Source organism: Cololabis saira, chromosome 4 (genome assembly GCF_033807715.1).
Source record: "Cololabis saira isolate AMF1-May2022 chromosome 4, fColSai1.1, whole genome shotgun sequence".
Classification (NCBI taxonomy): domain Eukaryota; kingdom Metazoa; phylum Chordata; class Actinopteri; order Beloniformes; family Belonidae; genus Cololabis; species Cololabis saira.
The window spans coordinates 19997602-20018223 of record NC_084590.1 but is presented as its reverse complement, the minus strand read 5'-3'; the positions used below and the strand labels follow the sequence as shown (position 1 = coordinate 20018223).

Genomic DNA, 20622 nt, shown 5'->3' with positions numbered 1-20622 from the left:
CTTAAATTAATTTAGAAAAAATATAGTAATTTACTGATGTGGAAAATAAGAAATTTACTCTTACTCTTACTTTTACTTAAAGTAAATTTAAAAGCATTTACTTTTGGATACTTAAGTACCTTTAAAAGCAAGTACTTTTCTACTCTTACTCGAGTAATATTTTGACTGAGCTACTTTTACTTGTAACGGAGTAAATTTTGACCAGTAGTATTTGTACTCTTACTCAAGTACTGGGGTCGAGTACTCTGTCCACCTCTGCACACAATCAAACTTTCTCACGGCTACATCTACACGGCCCTGCATTCCAGCCCGGACATTTGTGAAAGTGCCACTGTCAAAAACGTCATTAACTTAAAAGAAAACAAAAAAACTATTTACTCTCATACGCACACACAGACACACATTCTTTGGAGGGTCATGTACACACACGCAAACATCATCCAGTCACGCCTGCGTGTTAGTCAGTCAAGCAAATCTGCTGACGAAGGCGGCTTCCTCCACACACATCACCTCACCGGTGTCGTAGACGGGTGTCATTTACTCAAGCTGGCCTTATTCCCTTTCGGGTTCCCTTAGTTATTTAAAAGTGCTTCATCAATACTTATTTCTAAGCTCTAAAGGAACATGGGCACAAGAAGAAACACATGCAGAACAAGACCTGCTGTGTCCTGCGTGTCCTGCATGTCCTGGGTTGTTCCCTTTAAGAGCCTTTCTCTGTCTAGTTCAGCGTGTCCTCCCTCGAACCTTTAACCTCGTCTTTTGAAAAACCCGACAGCTGCCTGGAGTGTAAATTAAGTGAGGATATAAAACCTGTGATAAAAACTGGGAGGATCAGAAAATGGGTTTTGGCATTTAAAGTAACATACAGTAACACTTCAATACAGTAACACTTCACAGGAGAAGATACGAGAGCGCTGGCAAAGCACATAAACACATTTACAAAGTTTTTTTTTCAACCTCTGTAGACCTCCAAAAGACATCTGAGTAGGAAAAAAAAAACGCAAACAGATACACAAGATTAAAGGTGAGCGTGACAAGGAAATAACCAGAAAGAAAAAATCCAGAGGGAAGAAAAAACAAAACACAAAACCTAACCCCTAATGAGGTAAAGATGGAGGCAGACTCTGACTAATAAGATGAAAAGTGACCCAGACCTCGCCCTCTGATTCATGGTTTGATCGGGTCTTACACGTTACTGCCCTACAAATACACACCAACAAGACATATAGCATATTTCCTCGTAGGCTCAAGTAGACGTTGTCCACGTGTGTCTAAATATACATATATGTAAATGATATTCAAGGTAACGTGGCTTCATGGAATTTCCCCCGGTGATATAAACACAGAGACGCGCACACACCTTCGTGTCAGGTTGCTTTGCCCTTGATGCTTAGTGACTCTTTATGTCAGTTGATGACGAGCAAGACTTTATCACATGTCTGACACAGGAATCTGACTCCTGCACTAGCTTAAACACCCCAAACAGAGCAGTGCAGCCATCTCTGCGGCCAATTAAAAAAATGAAGAACAAATTTGCCAAGTGTATTTTTGAGTCCTAAAGTCAGCCCTTAAGTACATATAACAGGAAACTGGCCTAATTATGAGAAATCTGGGTGACAGCTTCTCAAATCAGCCGAGCGGAAACTTAGAGAGTCTTAGTTCACATTTCCCACCCGCTCACACACGCGTTAAAGCACGGTATAACTCTGAAATTACTCAGTGGAAGATTATTACAGTTTAACTTTTGGAAGCGATGACTGCAAAATTCCTCCTTCTGCTGAGTTCATGACTAACAAGGATTAGTCAATATTCCAACCCTGCTTATCATATGGATGGGATTAACCTGTGCTATGGATCAAGCACACACCCGGGAACAGTTCAGGGCACGACGCACGCTCATATAAGTGCACTGCAATGGCAACAGCATGTAACAGGGATGGGCGGGATGGACAAAAACATTTATCACGATAATTTCTGGCATTTATCCCAATAACGATAAAAAAAATTACCAATACAAAAAGTGTCATCAACGGGAATCTTTGTTTCTTTGTTTCTTTGTTTCTTTCTTTCTTTCATTTATCCCAATAACGATAGTCGTTTTCTTTCTCTTTCTTTCTTTCTTTCTTTCTTTCTTTCTTTCTTTTTGGCATTTATCCAAAATAACGATAGTCGTTTTCTTTCTTTCTCTTTCTTTCTTTCTTTCTTTCTTTCTTTCTTTCTTTCTTTCTTTCTTTCTTTCTTTCTTTCTTTCTTTTCTTTCTTTCTTTCTTTCTTTCTTCTTTCTTTCTTTCTTTCTTTCTTTCTTTCTTTATCCCAATAAGGGAATCGTTCTTTCTTTCTTTCTTTCTTTCTTTCTTTCTTCTTTCTTTCTTTCTTTCTTTCTTTCTTTCTTTCTTTCTTTCTTTCTTTCTTTCTTTCTTTCTTTCTTTCTTTCTTTCTTTCTTTCTTTCTTTCTTCTTTCTTTCTGGCATTTATCCCAATAAGGAGTAGTTTTCTTTCTTTCTTTCTTTCTTTCTTTCTTTCTTTCTTTCTTTCTTTCTTTCTTTCTTTCTTTCTTTCTTTCTTTCTTTCTGGCATTTATCCCAATAACGATAGTCCTTTCTTCTTTCTTTCTTTCTTTCTTTCTTTCTTTCTTTCTTTCTTCTTTCTTTCTTTCTTTCTTTCTTTCTTTCTTTCTTTCTTTCTTTCTTTCTTTCTTCTTTCTTTCTTTCTTTCTTTCTCATTTCCTCAATTTATCGTTTTACCGTGAGATGGGCAAATTCTTACCGTGGGGAATTTTATTGACGGTTTATCGTGAACGGTAAAATATCACCCATCCCTAGCATGTAACCAGATGCAGATACACAAACGCGATGGAGCATTTTCTCTTCTGTCCACTCGTTTCCCCCTACACACGCAGAAGAAGGCCTAAACACAGGCCTTCGTTGCCATACCGACAACAGAGCTCCTCAAGTCATCTAATGCTCTTTATATCACTAACGATGTTATCATCTGGCTTGTAGTAACCACGGAGATGCCTTTTGCGCTGTGTTTTTGGTCTTGCGTGCATGAAAAGACCAGCGAGGTTATGTTTCTAAAGAAAAGTATCAAAAGACCTCTCACACACGCAGGAGAACACAAAAACGCTTCGTGGCAGAACTGAATCCTAAACAGCCGGACATGGGACAGTTTACACACTTTGTTTAGTTGTTTCTCATCATCTGACCGGCTGGTACTCTCAGCCTAATCAATGCTTACGCTTAACGCCAGAGGAAAGAGCATATATGGTTATGGTAAATAAAGGGCTTCAGAGCGGGCACACTGATTGTAAAAGCAGCTGAAACTGTGTCAAGAACAAACTATCGAACTTCACTGCACTTAATGAGCAAAATGCTTATTTCTACTCAAGTGGTAATGGGTACATGTTTAGGAGCTTAATCATCTCTGTCTCTACAATGATAGCAAATATATCTAGTAATTACTGGCGAAAAATGTCCTCTGGCATATCTAGTTTCAGCAGGAGTTTCAGTGGAGTCTGCCAGACGCTCTCATCTGACTGTGTTAGAGTACGACACACTCAGAAAGGCCTCTGAGAAATCTGGGTTGACTCCACCAGGTGCACATCCTGTTTATGAGGCAATACGCAATTTGCATAGAGTTTCGGCTCGATACGCGAGCCAACAAGTCAAACACACGGACACAGACGAATCTTTGTGCGCACATGCAAACCTGTGTGTCAGCTTAAGCATAAACAGCGACAAACACCCACACAGCAGCTCAAAGGCATCAAATGTGATTTACGGTGAAGATGTAGCTGATGGACTGACAATATAAGGTCACAGTTCTGTGTCATTGACCGTGTCAATACCGGTTTCAGTACTGACAATGTTAATAAAAGTATTTTTACAATTTACTAGGGGGACATTTTCAAAAACTGGAGGCAAAAAAAAAACAAACTGAAAATAAACAAAGCTTTGTTCAGAATAAAGTCGTGAAATTCTAGGTGAACACACTCATTGTGTGCGGGTGCTCATGTGTAAATGTGCTTGCGTGTGGCACAGTTTAACAGGAAGCAGTACATGCTCCTTTATGCCCCCCCTCCCTCCACGAGGATTTCCAATTGCTTGCATGAGTGTGTGTGTATCTATGGGGTGTGAGATAGTGAAAGGGAGGTTTATCTCTCCCTCCTAAAAGGCGTGCGTGTAAGCATTGCACGCCACTTGGCCTCCCTGCGCTGCCTATTCGTGCAAGCGTCTGCATGCCAAACTCTGTGTATGTGTGTGTGTAAACGTACACTCTAATGTGCATGTTTATGACTGAGGGGAGGACAGAAGCTGCCAAGTGCGTCTGTGTCACTGACCACACAATGCAACTGGGGGTCAGGGAAGTTTCACAACTCTCAGTCATGAGGGCCGTAAATTCTGCTTCGCTTGGAGCCGCAGCCAATGGAAGCGCTCCGTTTGGGAGCGAGGAAATACAGGAACAAGATAACAGACACTGGGCATGGTAGCTGCTCAAATTAAGCGCTGTCCAGAGGGCGCTCATTAACGATGAGAGACACATGACGGGCAAAAACAGACCTATGCCAGCTTTTACGCACAGCATAGATCACACGCTGCGGAAGCAACGCGTAAACAAGCAGCCCGACTTGATCCTCAGTGCGTATGAAACAGCTGTAGGGGTGACGCTTTCAGTTTACCACCGGTGGTGAAAACAAAGAAGGAACTCGTGCTGATGTCTACAGTTTCCAACAGTCATAACCAGAAGTGGCCAATCACTCACAAGCAGCCTATCAGCTTACTGATTCACTGTTGCCATGTCGCAATTATCCATCAGTTTACCATGTAATCACTAGGAATGGAAGATATTTTACAGTTCACGATATACCGTCAAAAACATTCCTCACGATAAGAATTTGTTATCTCACGGTAAAAATTATAAATTCCCGTTGATGATGTTTTTGTGTAAAGATGATTTATGGTTCTGCGTTAAATCCACGCACAACATGAAGGAAGGAAGGAAGGAAGGAAGGAAGGAAGGAAGGAAGGAAGGAAGGAAGGAAGGAAGGAAGGAAGGAGAGAGCAGGAGGAAGGAAGGAAGGAAGGAAGGAAGGAGAGAGCAGGAGGAAAGAGGAAGGGAAGAAGGAATGAGAGAGCAGGAGGAAAGAAGGAAGGAAGGAAGGAAGGAAGGAAGGAAGGAAGGAAGGAAGGAAGGAAGGAAGGAAGGAAGGAAGGAAGGAAGGAAGGAAGGAGAGAGCAGGAGGAAAGAGGAAGGGAAGAAGGAAGGAGAGAGCAGGAGGAAAGAAGGAAGGAAAGGAAAAAAGAAGGAAGGAAGGAAGGAAGGAAGGAAGGAAATGATCCTGAAAGAAAGAAAGAAAGAAAGAAAGAAAGAAAGAAAGAAAGAAAGAAAGAAAGAAAGAAAGAAAGAAAGAAAGAAAGAAAGAAAGAAAGAAAGAAAGAAAGAAAGAAAGAAAGAAAGAAAGAAAGAAAGAAAGAAAGAAAGAAAGAAAGAAAGAAAGAAAGAAAACAGGATAAATTCCCATTGATGACGTTTTTGTGTAACAAACATGGCGGATTTGAGAGCGAGATAGATTTATAGTTAAAAAGGTGGAGTTGAATTGGTATTTTTTTATCGTCATTTTTATCGTTATCGGGATAAATGCCAGAAATTATCGTGATACATTTTTTAGTCCATACCGCCCATCCCTAGTAATCACCTTTCAGCAGTATTTAAAAACACATCAATACACGGTCCACTGTTGCAATTTACAACTGCACTCCAGTGAGGATCATTTTTTCTACACTTATGACAAGTCTTGTCTGAATTTAACAGAAATATTTATAAACTGAGTTATCTTCAACAAATTCAAGAATTGCTGTTTCATTTCCCGTTTCAAACTACGTGAATTGAAAGTGAATTGCCCACTTAAGCAGATGGTAAGAATCAAAATCAGAAATGTTCTGTTACCACGCCGGGCCACAATGGGATCATGTGTCTAACCATAGGGCATTCCTGTTTACACAGCACGCAATAATACAGTCTAAAGGCTGCAGTAAACACTTAGCTGGAGATACTTACTGAATTTTGAGCCTGACATGCTCATTGTCGGGGTTGCAGTACAGTCGCTCCAGCTGTTCCTGAGAGTCGTCTGCTAAGCTCTGCCATGTCTGAGTGCTGCTCCTGCGGATCTGCCAGTGGTACGGCAACACGGTGTGGTGCTGGGCACAATCATTGCCATAAACACACTGTCCTTGTAGGAAATCCACACAAATGTCCACTGAGTCCGACTGGTGAGTGTGATACTGGAGCTGAGTGAGGAGCTCAAACACCAGGTCCAGGAGGCCTCTTCACTTTTATCCTGAAATAGCACTCCTTTGTCAGGCTGCAGGAGGAGGGAATGGGGGTCCTGGACTCCGCCGCAGTCCTTGACCGGAAGATTTTTTACCCACAGAGGTTAAGAGGTCTTTGCTTTTGATGACCCCCTCTTGGTGGGGGACCTGGGGTGCAACTATGGGAGGTAAATCCCTTCCTGTGGGTGTATTTGTCTCTGTGCTCCCTGCCGCCCTGAGGCCAGGTTTCAGTTGAAAGCAGTCGGGGGCAGAATCTGCAATTTTGGGCCGCTCCCCTCGCCCCTCTGTCTCTTCCAACTCTGCAGTAGTATCTGCTATTTCCACGTCCACATCCCGGCTCATCAACCCCTGCACCCTGGGCGCTGCCGTGACATCTCCAGCAGCTCCTGGATCTTTGAGACACACTTGGCCCACGCAGCCCTGTTTCACCACAGCTGCAGTACATATATTACCCGGAGTCCGGCCCGGCTGGTTCCGGGGAACAAACACCCCATCGCCAGAGACCAGAGTATCTGTGTTTAGTAAAGTGGTCAGTATAGGATCCTCCAGGGCACGGTGGAGGCATTTGGCATCCAATTTCCTCTGCTTCTTCTTGAAATAAGGTTTCACCAGAGGTATTTTGTCCGGCAGCCCCACGATCTGCTGTTCTGTGAAATCTTCCCCTTCGTCCACATTTAAACTCATATCCAGGGAGATCCCAGTCGATACACAATCTGCAGACTTCTGGAGAATGTGCAAAGTTTTATCCATGATCTCCTCTTAAACCCTGACAAGCCTGAGAGAAAGAGAAAGACAAAGAAAGAGGTCGTCATCAAAGATAACAGCGATAATCCCATAATCTCAGTTTCCAAAGTGAAGTCATCCTGGCACAAACAAGCAGTGATTAATATTTTTCTTGGGATACTTACTGTGCCATACAGCAGCTGTAAACAAAAAAAAAAACCCACTACTTTCCTTTCCTGGAAAAGAAAACCTGCCTGGTCTATAGGCTGAAACAAACCCCCCACCAACAATGACTAGACTGGTTTGATCCCAGGATGACCCCATACATAAAAGAGGAACAACACCCCAGCAGCCACCACATTGATCTGACACACACACACACACACACACTTCACATAGCCGACACACATATTAGTCCTTGTAGGCAGTGGCGTCAATTCAGTCTTACTAAGGTATGGCAAGGTTACGAGTCACAGAACTTAACTAGAGTATCAATCAACACGTCCAGCAAATACTCATCACAGAAGTCTATGTAGCTTATCTGTGTGGTCAAGAAAAATTCACTGCAAAAACTCAAAATCTTACCAGGAATATTTGTCTTATTTCTAGTTAAAATGTCTCATTTTTAGTCAAAAAATCTCATTACACTTAAAACAAGAGTCATTACCAGAAAAATAACTTGTTATTTGACCATTTTCACCTGTTTCAAGTAAATTTTCACTTGAAATAAGTAGAAAAATCTGCCAGTGGGACAAGATTTATCTTCTCATTACAAGCAAAAAAATCTTGTTCCACTTATTTTAAGTGAAAATCTACTTGAAACAGGTGAAAATGCTTGTTTTTGAGTCTTGTCTTAAATGTAATGAGATTAAAAAAAAAGAGACTAAAAATTAGACATTTTAACTAGAAATAAGACGAATATTCTTGTTAAGATTTTGAGTGTTTGCAGTGTATAATAACTAGTGAAATCGATCATGTTGTTCTGATTTGCATTTGTAGTTATTCCATAAATGTATTTAAAAAAACAAACATTTACATTTAACCCTTGAAGCAAAGGTACCTTGCCATACCCAATTGACGCCCCTGGCCGACACACATATTAGTCCTTGTAGGAATATTACAGGAACACACTGTTACGCCGATTTCTCATTTGGGAAGCAGGAAAAGCTGCGTCTGCCTCACAAGTGAAGCGGAAAGATATTACCTAATCATGCCGCAGGGAAACCATACCTCAGATTAATCACATTAAAAAAAGGAGAACATATAATTGCACCATGTCATTTATTTTCCTGATTTTCTCGTGTCTTTTGGTCTCTCGCTAACGTCATGCCTGCAATTGCAGCTGGGTATCCGCACAGCAGAGATATGATCAGAGTAAAGCCCTAAATTATGGTTCCGCGTTACACCGACGCAGAGCCGACGGTGCGCGTCGCCGCGTACCCTACGCCGTAAGGCCCTGCGTCGGCGTGACGCGGGACCATAAATCAGCGCCCTCTCTCTCCCGGGACGGGGCTCTGATCAGGCGGTGATAGCGGCCGCTGCTGCCGAGCAGCTCCGCACGTAGGCTGCAGCTGACACACACACACCACACACACACACCCAGCGGATAAAACACCCACAGGACACCCCGGGGGGTTACTTTAACATTCAGGTCCAGGAGTTTGATAAATGAGTGAAAAGAGGCAGCGCTGCCTGCGCCAGCCTGCCCTCGCTCCCTCCGCTGCAAGGTGATCTGCTGCGGCGCAGCTTTATAATGCCGCGTTCCATTTGTCCTCGGAAGTGGGGATTTCCCAGTTCCCACTCGGATTTTTCAACTGGAACGCCCCTCGAAGTGGGATTTCCCACTGGGAAAGTGGGAGAGTCTTCACCACCCCCGAGTTCACATTCCAAGATGGCTGCCCCGGTTGTAAACATGGATCTATAAGAGAGCTCTGTAAAAATTCGTAGCACTTCATTCTAGTTTTGGTCACACTAAATCCAGGGGCGTCAATTGGGTATGGCAAGGTATGGCAGCCGCCACACCTATTATTCTATTACTTAATACATATAGAATGACTAGAAAATGCAAATCAGAACAACATGATCGATTTCACTAGTTATTATACACTGCAAAAACTCAAAATCTTAACAAGAATATTTGTCTTATTTCTAGTTAAAATGTCAAATTTTTAGTCAAAAAAAAATTAATTACATTTAAAACAAGAGTCATCACCAGAAAAATAACTTATTTGGCCATTTTCACCTGTTTCAAGTAGATTTTCACTTAAAATAAGTGGACAAATCTGCCAATGGAACAAGATTTTTTTGCTTGTAATGAGAAGATAAATCTTGTTCCACTGGCAGATTTTTCTACTTATTTCAAGTGAAAATTTACTTGAAACAGGTGAAAATGGCAAATAAGTTATTTTTCTGGTGATGACTCTTGTTTTAAGTGTAATGAGATTTTTTTTAACTAAAAATGATACATTTTAACTAGAAATAAGACAAATATTCCTGGTAAGATTTTGAGTTTTTGCAGTGAGCGAGACTGCATTTGAAAAAGTTCCAGTTTTCTTGACCACACAGATAAGCTACATAGACTTCTGTGATGAGTATTTGTTGGACGTGTTGATTGATACTCTAGTTCTGTGACTCGTAACCTTGCCATACCTTAGCTTCCACTGAATTGACGCCACTGACTAAATCAGTCGTATACAAGTATTGTTCGGCATATATATGCTGCTATAGTGTAATTTACATTTTTCATGTGGTATATGCGAACTACAATCTTGTTTTCCTACTTTGTAACTGGAACGCTGATAACTCGGCTGTGACGTCATTCCCAGTTCCCAGTTCCGACTTCCGAGGTAAATGGAACGCAGCATTACTCCCCCGGACCATTTATACACAAAAACAAAACAAATGCACAGCCTTTCCTCACTTCTCTGACGCCGACACGACAAAAGCCCTACCTGGCCGATCAAATCCAGCCCTCTCCCCCTGGTCACGACACTCTTTGGTGGGTAAAATCCAGTGTTGTACATCGGCGGAGCTGCGAGTCCAGTCCGGGGATAGAGCCCGCTCTGCGGGCACGGACCTACGGGCTGGTCCGGTTAGGTGGCTCGGCTCCCTCTGCTTCCCCCCGCCGTGCTCATGTTCCGTCTCGATTTCTAAGCTGTCCGTGACTTTCTTTGTGCTCTTGCGGCGGACAGAAAGGCGCAAAAAAAAAAAGGGGAGCACAATACGACAAAGGACGGAGCTTGGCTGCGGAGGGAGACGCGGTGGCAGCAGACTCACTCCCGACTCCCGGCTCCGCAGCGAGGCCCCGCCCCCCGGCAGGTCTGGGGGCGGGGTCTGATGCTGGCCACGCCCCCAGACCTGCCGGGGGCGGGGCCTCGGTCAGGCGGGGGGAGAGAGTCGTCTGCTGGAGAGAGAGAGAGCTGCAGTGGGGGATCTGCAGGGCACCGGAAGTAGTCTAATAAAAGCAAAGCAGATGCATTACACCTATGGAGGTAGATTTGTGTCTTAATTATTCAATAAAAAAAAAGGTTGCTTCCATCAAAAAATAAAAAAAATTCACTTCACTCAAAAAAATGATTTAGAATAGAATAGAATAGAATAGAATAGAAGACTTTATTGATCTCCCAGAGGAGAAATTCAATCGTGTAGCAGCCAAACACACACACGCTCAACGGTTTATACAAAAAATTAAAAGAGAAATAACCAATAAATAGCTAAATAATAAAAAAAGAGCAATATAAAATGTAGAAAAATTATGATTCTGATTAAAAGTCCTGATTAAAAAAAAACGCAAGTAAAGTACAAATCCTCAAAAAAAACTACTTAAGTAGTGTAACGAAGTACATCTTGTTCATTACTATACACCTCTGGAACATGCAAACTCCACACCGAAAGACCCTTGCCAGGCAGGCCTGGGAGTCGAACCGGGAACCTACTCACTGTGAGGCAACAGTGCTAACCATGCCACCGTCCTGCCCCAACTGCAACCAGTGTTGGAAATAAATAAGGACCTCTTTTACGCTTGTACATCGGCCCGGATTAACTCAGTGTGGTGCCCCAGGGTGACCACACTTGAGGTCAGTTTTACTGACCATGACATTGTTAAAAAACAAATCCCCCAAAAAAATCTTGAAATGGCAATCTTAAAGGAGCCGTCTGTAAGAAATGTCCAAAACTGGTACTGCCGTCACTTTCAAAATATTGTTGAGCGGCGTGTACCCTCCCCCTCCTCCCCCCGACCAGAGGTTGCCAGGTAGGCTGCAGAATGCAGCAGGAACGTAGGCTGCCATGGCTGCCATAATTAGAGCCGAGCTGGCAACCCGGATGCCGAAACAATACTGACTTTGTGATTGAGAGATAGGTGGAGGGTGGAGCTTCAGGCCAAAACAAAAAATGACAACATCAACATCAGTTGAGGGCTGCAACTCCTCTTTTTAAACTGGAATATCCTGGCTTGAGTGCTGTTGTCAGTGACATAAGTATTTGAAATGAACATGATTTTTAAATGTCTGTTGACATATCGGGGTCATTTTATGATTGGTTTTATTATTGCTCTTACATACAGCTCCTTTAATTGTATATGTAATTTTATTACGGCACATTATGACATACAGTAATATTCAGTAATCCATAAAATGATACCCAAGACCTGTGAGTGCAAAACCAGCCCAAGTCGTCACCATTTCCACCATCTTGCTCTAATGTTTGAATTAGATGTTTGTGCTGACATGCTTTTTGGTTTTAACCAAATATGTTGTTGTATATTGTGGCTGAACATCTCCATTTTGTTCATGTCTTTCCACAGACATTGTTCCAGAAGCACTAGCGGAGCAGGCGGGGGGGCAGAGGGGGCGGCCGCCCCGGGCCCACTGCTCCGTGGGGGCCCACGCGAAGAGGAAAAAAAAAGTGTTCTGAATAAAATAAGGAAAGTTGGACTATATAACAATTGCGTTCATGAGGATAAAGTTGTTTAAAAAATAAAAATGAAAGAAATAGTCCCATCTCCCCTTGTGTGTCTGCCTGTCATGCACGGGTACGTGCGCGCATGTTTACTTTGCCAGTTGTCGCATCAGAAGTAGCAGGAAAGTCATGCTGAGTTTCAGCAGGCTGATGGAAATATTTGTTGATGTGGTTTTCTGCCCACCGCTGGATGAAACCATCATTGGTAAGCTGTCATAATATTAATTATTTCTGATAACATTGTCATAATGCTGGATATATGGCCTTTCCTATATTGTTTGTTGCTGTTTGACCACTGTGTCACTCATTGTGTTAAATACATGTCGTCGCACATTGTAAACTGTTGTCGTGTAGGTTGAACACATGTGTCTGAATTGATCTACTCGGCGAATCCGACATCTATGGAAGCCCATTTCCACCAGTAAAAGAAAAAAAAGTAAGACGAAAACTTAGCCTTAAAAATAAAAATATCCCCACGAAAAGTCGCAATTATGAGATAGAAAGTCATAACAAGTCATAATTATGAGATAAAAAGTTGAAATTATGAGTTTTTATGTCATAATTATGACTTACCGTGGGGATATTTTAATTTTTATTTTTTTTCTTTTACTGGCGGAAATGGGCTTCCATAGACATCACTGGATGTCATTTGATTTTTATCTCCAGTTTGATACTTATATCTTAAAGTCTGCATTAGGCTTATAATTAGCTTTGACATAATGACTGGTAAATCCATGGTGCTAGAACCTCATGTGATGGTTCTGACCGTGTTGCTGCTGCTGTGGTTGTGTGTCAGAGGGGCTGTGGCATTTTTTTTAGCGATTATGTTTTAACGGGGATGTTTAGGCCACAAGGGCCCATCTAGAATGCTTCGCCACCCCTAGGCTGGGACCCCTGCTCCGCCCCTGTCCAGAAGCCTTATGGTTTGTTAAGATGTAATGTTTTTGATCTTTTTAAAGTGTTTTATTATTATTATTATTTTCAAATATAAATGCTTCACATGTGCTTTTCTAAATATACACTTGTGAAGTTTAACTTGTAACATGCTAACTGTAAAGTGTGAATTGTAACTCTGGGATTGTTTGCAATTTCTTCAGTCTGACCTTGGGATAACTAAACATCCACTTCTAGGAAGATTGGCATCTATCTTGAATGCTTTCCACTTATATATAAACTTTCTCGTTCTCGAATAACAGACTCCAAATTGTTTGGAAATGGTTTTAAAACCCTCCCCAGATTGATTGGTCAAGATATATACGCTTCTCTAAAACCATTGCTGATGTCATCCTCCTTGGCATTGTGTTAACACCTGCTTGAGACCTGAAAACTGTCAAAACACCAGCTTGTAGTAGTCATACTTGTTAATGATCAAGTGATTAAGCACTGTTATTCGTCTTCTTAATTCCTACTGAGGCAGAAAGGGTGGGCTTCTTTGATTTTTTTTTACGCATTGCTTCTTCATATTGTGTCACCATCCAACCTGCATACCATACTATTGGTGCATACCGATTTTGCCAAAATGTAGTACACAGTATAGATAATGTGAAGAATAAACAATCTGCAGTATGTGAGAAATAACCTTGATGATATGCCACTTCTGTAAAAATTTCCAGTGTGCAATTGACCATTCTGCATCACATGTTGAATCCCATAATGCAATGAGCCACTACAGGGGAAGCCACTCATGTCGCAGGTTTCTGGTTATGGCATGGTGTAACGACTTTTACAGTGGCATACCGCATACTAACAACACCAGTATGCAGTTCTCTCTGCATTGTACCTCCAATGTGTGCAGAGTATCCAGTCTCAAAAAAGGCCTTAGCCTCTTAAAACTCAAGCTCTTGTTTGGTCTACATAAAAATAAATAAATAAATTATGAGGTATAGAGACATTGTGTAGACAACCCAATATGTGATGTCCATGCATGTAGACACCAGGTCAATACAGGGAAGTCTTGGTAATTTGTTTAACGTATTATCATTAGTATTAGTATTATTATTATTATTATATTAGTATTAGTATTGGTAAATGGCACAGTGCAACATGTTATGCTGTTTTTCACCTGAGATTGTATTTACCTAAGTTTAAGACTTGCTGGGACCTAATGAACATTTTAATATGAGCTCATACTTACTTTTTTCACTTGACTGCAACTATAAACTGAGTAAATATGTGCACATTTTTTCCTCTAAATTGTACATGCAAGGAACTTGTGTATAATTAGAATACTTTAAGTCTTGTTTAAGACCCCCACTTCTCATGAGAATCCTTGTAAAGAAGTACAATTAAAAACTAATCTGAATGTGTTATCAGTATACCTGAAAGGAAATGTAAAACCTGTTAAGACATAGTTCTATCAGATAAAAACATAAAAAATGAATCATTTTCTTGTGCTTATCTAGTGTTTTGCAGTTTGTCTATTCAGTTATTTCAGAAGAGTCACCCTGTCTCCTGCAGTCGACACGGTTCTGTGAGAGTGTAGAGTTTACTGATTGTGTGTTGAGTCAGCTTCTCTCTCTTGCCAGTTTTACCAGAAGTAGTTTTTAAGGAACCTGCTTTGCTGCAGTATCTTCCGGCATCAGTTTCGTTGCTGGAGCCTGCTCAGCTGAACCGCTTCTAGTTTCTGGAGGGTGGGTTTTTCAGAAAGGCAAGGTTTTGGATCACTAAATTAAAACCATGCATGCATTTGCAAGACTATGACAGGTGCAGTTTAATTTGAAATGGTGGATGTGAAGAAATATCCTACACAACCAAGTATCTATATAATGAAAAACAAATGAACCATATGTTGATGCACTTTTTTGGTTCTTGCAAACAGTGATATAAAAGAAATTCAATGTTACTTTCCTTCTCCGTTCAGGATTCCTGTGTGAGTCATTCAGGAGGAAAAAAAACTGATAGAGTAAACTAAATTGTTTATTCACAACATTAATTACCTATTAATATCCTCCTCAGTATGATTTATATGTGTTTATATGTGTTTATGCTTTCACATCTCCAACCATAAAAAAAAGGAGCCAATTTCTCTGCAGTGGTTATATTACTTATGTGAGGTAAACTTTGCAGGCCACAGGTTGTGGCTCTAGAGGTCCGAAAGAAAGAGAAATGACGGAGCGCATGCAACCACCTTCTCAACAAACACTGATGTCGTCAAACATGTTCCAATGAGGCTTAGTAATTGGGAAATCACAGGCCGACTGCTGAAAACACTGGATTGCTGACGTATGTGAGAATAATTGCCTGGTTGCATACCAGCAGGTTGCGAGCATTCCTCCCAGGCTGACATGCATAACGAAGTCTTATTGTGCAAGCTACGACTTGCCGTGGAGGACGCCCTGTAAAAGAGATACCTGCCTGCCAACTACCTGCCTGTCTCACAAAAGTCAGTGAGTAATGTCAGCACATGAAATAACAAGCACTGCGAAGATCCTCTAATACATGTGGGAAGGAGTGCTCTAATTGAAACAGGTAAAAGGTTATACCAAAGTGAACCATAACAAGGTTATCATAGCATTATAAATTAAATATAACATAATGCACCATGGAGAAGTTGAAGTTTTCTTTTAAAAAACAATCCCTACATGTATTTATTGGCTTAAATCCAGTTACCTACACTGACGTGTCGAGGGCTGTTGTCATGCTTTTATATCAATGCAGGTGCTAAACCGGTCCCTGTTGAGAAATGCCTGTACACATGCGGAAAAGGAGGTGAAAGGTCATCACACTGACGTGGAAACCGTCAGAAACAGGAACATAAATGCTGATCTGTTTTTAAAACACAGTTGCCAAGCATAACGGACAGATCAATGATTCTGCAATTAGACAGGGAAAAAGTTTCATGTTTTGGTGACAAACTTAGCAGCGTTGACAAGCTTGTTGTACTCCCAAAATAATATATTGTCAAAAAAAAATCAAGTAAGTCATATAGGAAAGGTAAGAGGAAGAATCTGTGAGTGATAAAAAAAACTGTTGTGGAAGTCACACCTTCTACAGTAGGTGAATGTGTCCCTTTCACAGATGTTAATCAGCTGGACTGCGTAATATAAAATCCCTTCTCACTTGCAATCGCAAAATGATAAAAGGTTCATGGTGGCACTGCCAAAACAAAACAAACGTGAAAGCCAAGAAGCATCTTAGTTGTATTTGGGCAGTAATTCTCTTCTTCAAAGAAGTTGCATAAACAGCAACAAAAGACGCATGGGCGGGGGAAGGTTTCGGAGTGACACAATGCTAAGTCCTTCAGACACTGGGCGTCATTTTCTGGTTTCGTTTGGTTTGGTCCAGCCAGCTTTTACTTTCTCAGTCACTGTCCAGTTTGCCAGCAGCACTACTTGGATAAAGAAAATTGTTTCAGCAGCCTGACTTCCCCAGAAAACTCACAAGATTAATCAATTTTTGTTGCCAGGTGAAATGAAGTGTATGGAAAAAATCCCATCAAGGGGTTTTGTAGCCATCCTTTCTTGGTGCAGGACTTGACATGCTCTTAAACACCTCAGCGGAGGAGATTGGAGGTTGCTGCATTTTTCTGCTGCTGACGCATGATTTTTACATGTGCCTGAACCATCCAACGTGGTGTTAAGAGGATGTGACTTTTCCATGTCCAGTCATGTGAAAAACAAACTACGCCCTCTTTCCATTCTAAGCTTTTATGCATCAGGACAAAACCAAAACTCATTTGGCCCTTGACAGGTCTTAAAATTAGGTTAATGATACTTTAGATCAGTGGTTTTCATTCCTGGTCCCCGAGAGCCACAGTCCTGCATGTTTTAGATGGTCCCCTGCTTCAACACACTCTGATACAAATGACTGTGTCATTAAAAGAGCTGTGCAGACCTCGACGGCAAGTTAATGATGACCATTAATTAGAATTAGGTGTATTGATTCAGGAAACATCTGAAGCATGCAGGACTGTGGCTCTCAAGGACCAGGAATGAAGACCACTGCATTAGATAAACACCCCTGTAGGACACATCTGACCACGTTATTATCCAAAGTCCAGAAACATGTGAAAAACTAAATTGACAGCATGATTCATCAGTTTGTAAAACTGTTTTCAGCAGCAGCCATTTGAAATTAAGGTTTTCTGCATGATGTTATCAATCTCCAAGAAAGCTATGGATTTTAAAAGTGAGTAAGGAACAGATGCTATTTAAGTAGCTTAATCATATTGAAAAGTCATAATAAATTAACTCTCTGCTACTTTGTTGAAAAGAAAAATGGCAGATAACTAATAAAGAAAAATATGCAGCGTGGCAGAGAAAATGCAGTGTTGCAGTACCATACTGCATTTTCAATACGGGCCTATCAGTGATGTAGATCAACAAAATATGTAGTGCTGATCCAGTCTTTTTTTGTTTAATACTTGTTTTGTTACTTTTTAGTTTACTGAACTAAAGTTCCCAACTGGGTATTTGTACTTTGTTTTAAAGTGAGTATAAGATGTGAATAAAAAGTTTCACAGATGTAACAAAGCAGTGTGAGTGACCAAGATTATTTGCTTTTTATGACTAATGTTTCAAGTATGTGTAACCCCCAACGCCCAGAGCAGGTGCTTTACTTTGTGACTCAACTTTTATCATCCTGTCAAGTCGAAACCATTTCAGTGCATGTTTTGTAGCACATTTGAGCTGTGCTGTAACCTTTTGAGATGAATAACTGCGTTTTATGGCAGATGAAATGACCAAACTGAAGGCGTGTGTGTGGGATGGGTGAAATGACGCCAGTACACCTCAGAGACATATAGACATATATATATTAGACACAAGCAACCATGAGAGCTCTCGTATGCACTATCAGCAGTCATCCTAGCATGCACACATTTGGACTGCTGGACGAAGCTGGAGTAGGAGACAGAGTACTCCAAAACCCAGACAGGCAAGGGGAGAACACGCAAGCACCACGGGGAAAGGCTCAGGCCAGGATTTGAGCCAACATTTATTTAGTTTTTTGTATGCTATCCAAGAACAGAAAAAAAGGTTACGTAAAAGTCGACATGAAAATAGGGATAAACAAAGGTACGCAAGTGCTGTCTTGCACTGGTTGAATCTGAACTAAACCACACATATCCAGGTTACTGGCTCAGTTGATGGAAAAACCCCAACACCTGCTTTGTACTGTTGTCAAACAATCTGAACGGATGAATTTTAAATGCAGTAGCCTGTAAAAGAGAGCAGTAGGTTCACCGCTGAGTTACCTGAAACCTGCCTACACTCTGAACTGACCTGAGGTCAGTTATCGTCAAACAGAGCTTCACTGTTTTATTAAAGTGATGAGGGAAGGCTCTGTAAAAAAGGAAGTATCAACATATGAACATGCAATGGTGCTATGTGAATTAAATCGATGGCATTATTTTGGCCCCGGTCTTTGTGTTGTGTCACATTTGCACACATGACAACAAAAGAGAGAACATTAGAGGGAATTAGTGTTATTGTTATTATTTTACACATGCTCCTTCTGTAACACAACAATTAACCTTACATTAAAGGCACAACCTAACACGTCTAAACATGCCCCGCCTTGTGTTCCCCACAACAACACTGCATGGAGACTGAAGCACCGATGTTTGGCACTGTTGGTCTGTAGACCCCTGCAGATCTGCAGACCAACAGTCAGTGTGGTTACGTGCACATCTGAATCAAGCTATTGGCAACAATTTAGCTAAGGATTAAACTGGAGGTTCAGAGAAATATAGATGTTCGAGAAGACAATTGATTATTGAGTGAGGTGCGTTCGACTCCGCGACGCTAGGTGGCGCCACATGCACTTTCGCATTGGCGTTATTCCGGTACAATTAGTAAACAAGCGTGAAGGCGGGAAAATGGACACTTATGATGAAGCTCTGTAAATTTTGTACATACTAAGCCTGATCATGTTGCAGGTAAGATGCACGCAAAGTGTCCCTCTTCTTCTTCTTCTGTTACCATGTTGTTGTGATGCCATGACTGTTATTATTCCCGGGGCAGTCAGTAGCTCGGCTAAACATGCCGGAATAACTCGGATTAGGACCGCATTATCTGGCAATAAAAGCTTGATCACAAGAGTGATATAGATTTGTAATTCACTTGGATCACAGTGCGACATTGATGAATCCAGATGAACCTTAACTTGTCCCAGTGCAATATGCTAAATCTCTTTCAGATTGAGATTTGAAGAATTCAGACGTCTCAGAAGGTGGAGCCTTTTGTCATTGGGGTCAACGGGTTCTTGAATGTATTTGAATAGGTGATGTGGTGTCAGAAATATAAAGTCAACACTTCTCAGCAAAGGCTCCAGCAACTGTGCTAGCAGTGGAATAAGACTTTCATCTGACATATTTAAGACCTTTATTTTCTCTTTTTTTCCTCTTAAATTGTGAAGCCTCGTCTGAGACTTGTGTTTGATTTGGTTTTAGCAACAACAAACAAACAAAAAGGAAACAATAGTATTTAGACAATGATTTGGCAACACCTGGCCTCCTAAACCACCCTATTTCTCTCAAAAATCATCAAAAATGTATTCAAAGATGTGGAAATGCCACGTGATCTTTGGCTGGGAAACCCTGCTGCTGCATTTCCTGCAGCAAGGTTTAGATAGGTAGTAGGTGTCAAAGTAAAACAGACATGAAAATCCAGGATTTAAGATGACATTATCACTATCAGAGGGAAACTGAAATCTGAGGAGATGTAACCAGCCAACTTAAACAGTTCAATCAGCTGCTAATGGTCCAAAGTGCTCGGGGGAACACAGGTGCTGTGACCCATTACAGTATTTCCTTCTCTCCTGGAGTAAAGTGGCACCAGGAATTTCTCTCATCTATTGAACGTACCTTCAACATGGCTCAGGATCACTATACACATGAAATGGTTGCACATACTCTTATACAATCATATACAATCAGTGTGAAATGTAAAGCACAGCAGCATTATTCTGCTGGTGATATAACCAGTCAGGCTACCTGCAAATGCAGCACTCACTTGGTCTCTGACAGCACTATGTGGCCAAAAATAACTTGCAGGGCAATGACAAGCATGCTAGTATAAGTGGGCTCTGTGAAGTCTTTGAATTCCAGCTAAAATGTTTGTCTTCTGTCTCTATATGTTTGTGCGTAATTGTTTAGCTCATGCATTCCTTCATGAGCTGTCTGCACACCTGCCATTGCATCAGACCGAACACATTGACTTTCTTTAATAGTCTGCCATGTGCCTTGTGCAAGTTTAGAGCTGAGTCACATGTGGTACCATGTGTATTAGTCCCTCGTTTCCTTTCGGAATGTGGTTTTAGTTCTTGGGAAGCATTGGAGGGTGAAATCACTGCAACTTTCATCTTCTTTCGAAGCATTCAACTGCCCCCTTTTAGCAGGTATTTCATAAACCGTAGCACTGGACGATTTAAAGCTTTGTCCAAATAATGTTACCTCATGATCATGACACTAATCTCAAAAGTCATTCAGGGTAATGCACATGTGCCAGTTTTTCCTGCCATCATCGATATCAGTAATTTATATACCGGTAGGTGAAAGATATTCCCATCAGACATAAACAACTGACCAAAGACGCAACAAAATCTCTAACTGTGTATCCAGGTGGCTGTTCCGACTGAAAACGCCTCCATGTTTGTGTCTGCCAGCGGCTGA

At 41.3% G+C, this 20622-nt stretch overlaps 1 protein-coding gene across 1 annotated transcript in view; it reads right to left on the bottom strand.

Annotated features, from left to right (window-relative positions):
• tiparp (TCDD-inducible poly(ADP-ribose) polymerase) overlaps window positions 1-10354 on the bottom strand; it is a 15761-nt gene extending 5407 nt beyond the window's left edge. The window contains 4 exon segments of the mRNA XM_061720516.1: window positions 6058-6319; window positions 6322-6409; window positions 6411-7104; window positions 10004-10354. Of these exon segments, the coding sequence (XP_061576500.1) occupies window positions 6058-6319; window positions 6322-6409; window positions 6411-7079 (1019 nt within the window). The 5' untranslated portion in view covers window positions 7080-7104; window positions 10004-10354.
• Window positions 10355-20622: the final 10268 nt, after the last annotated feature.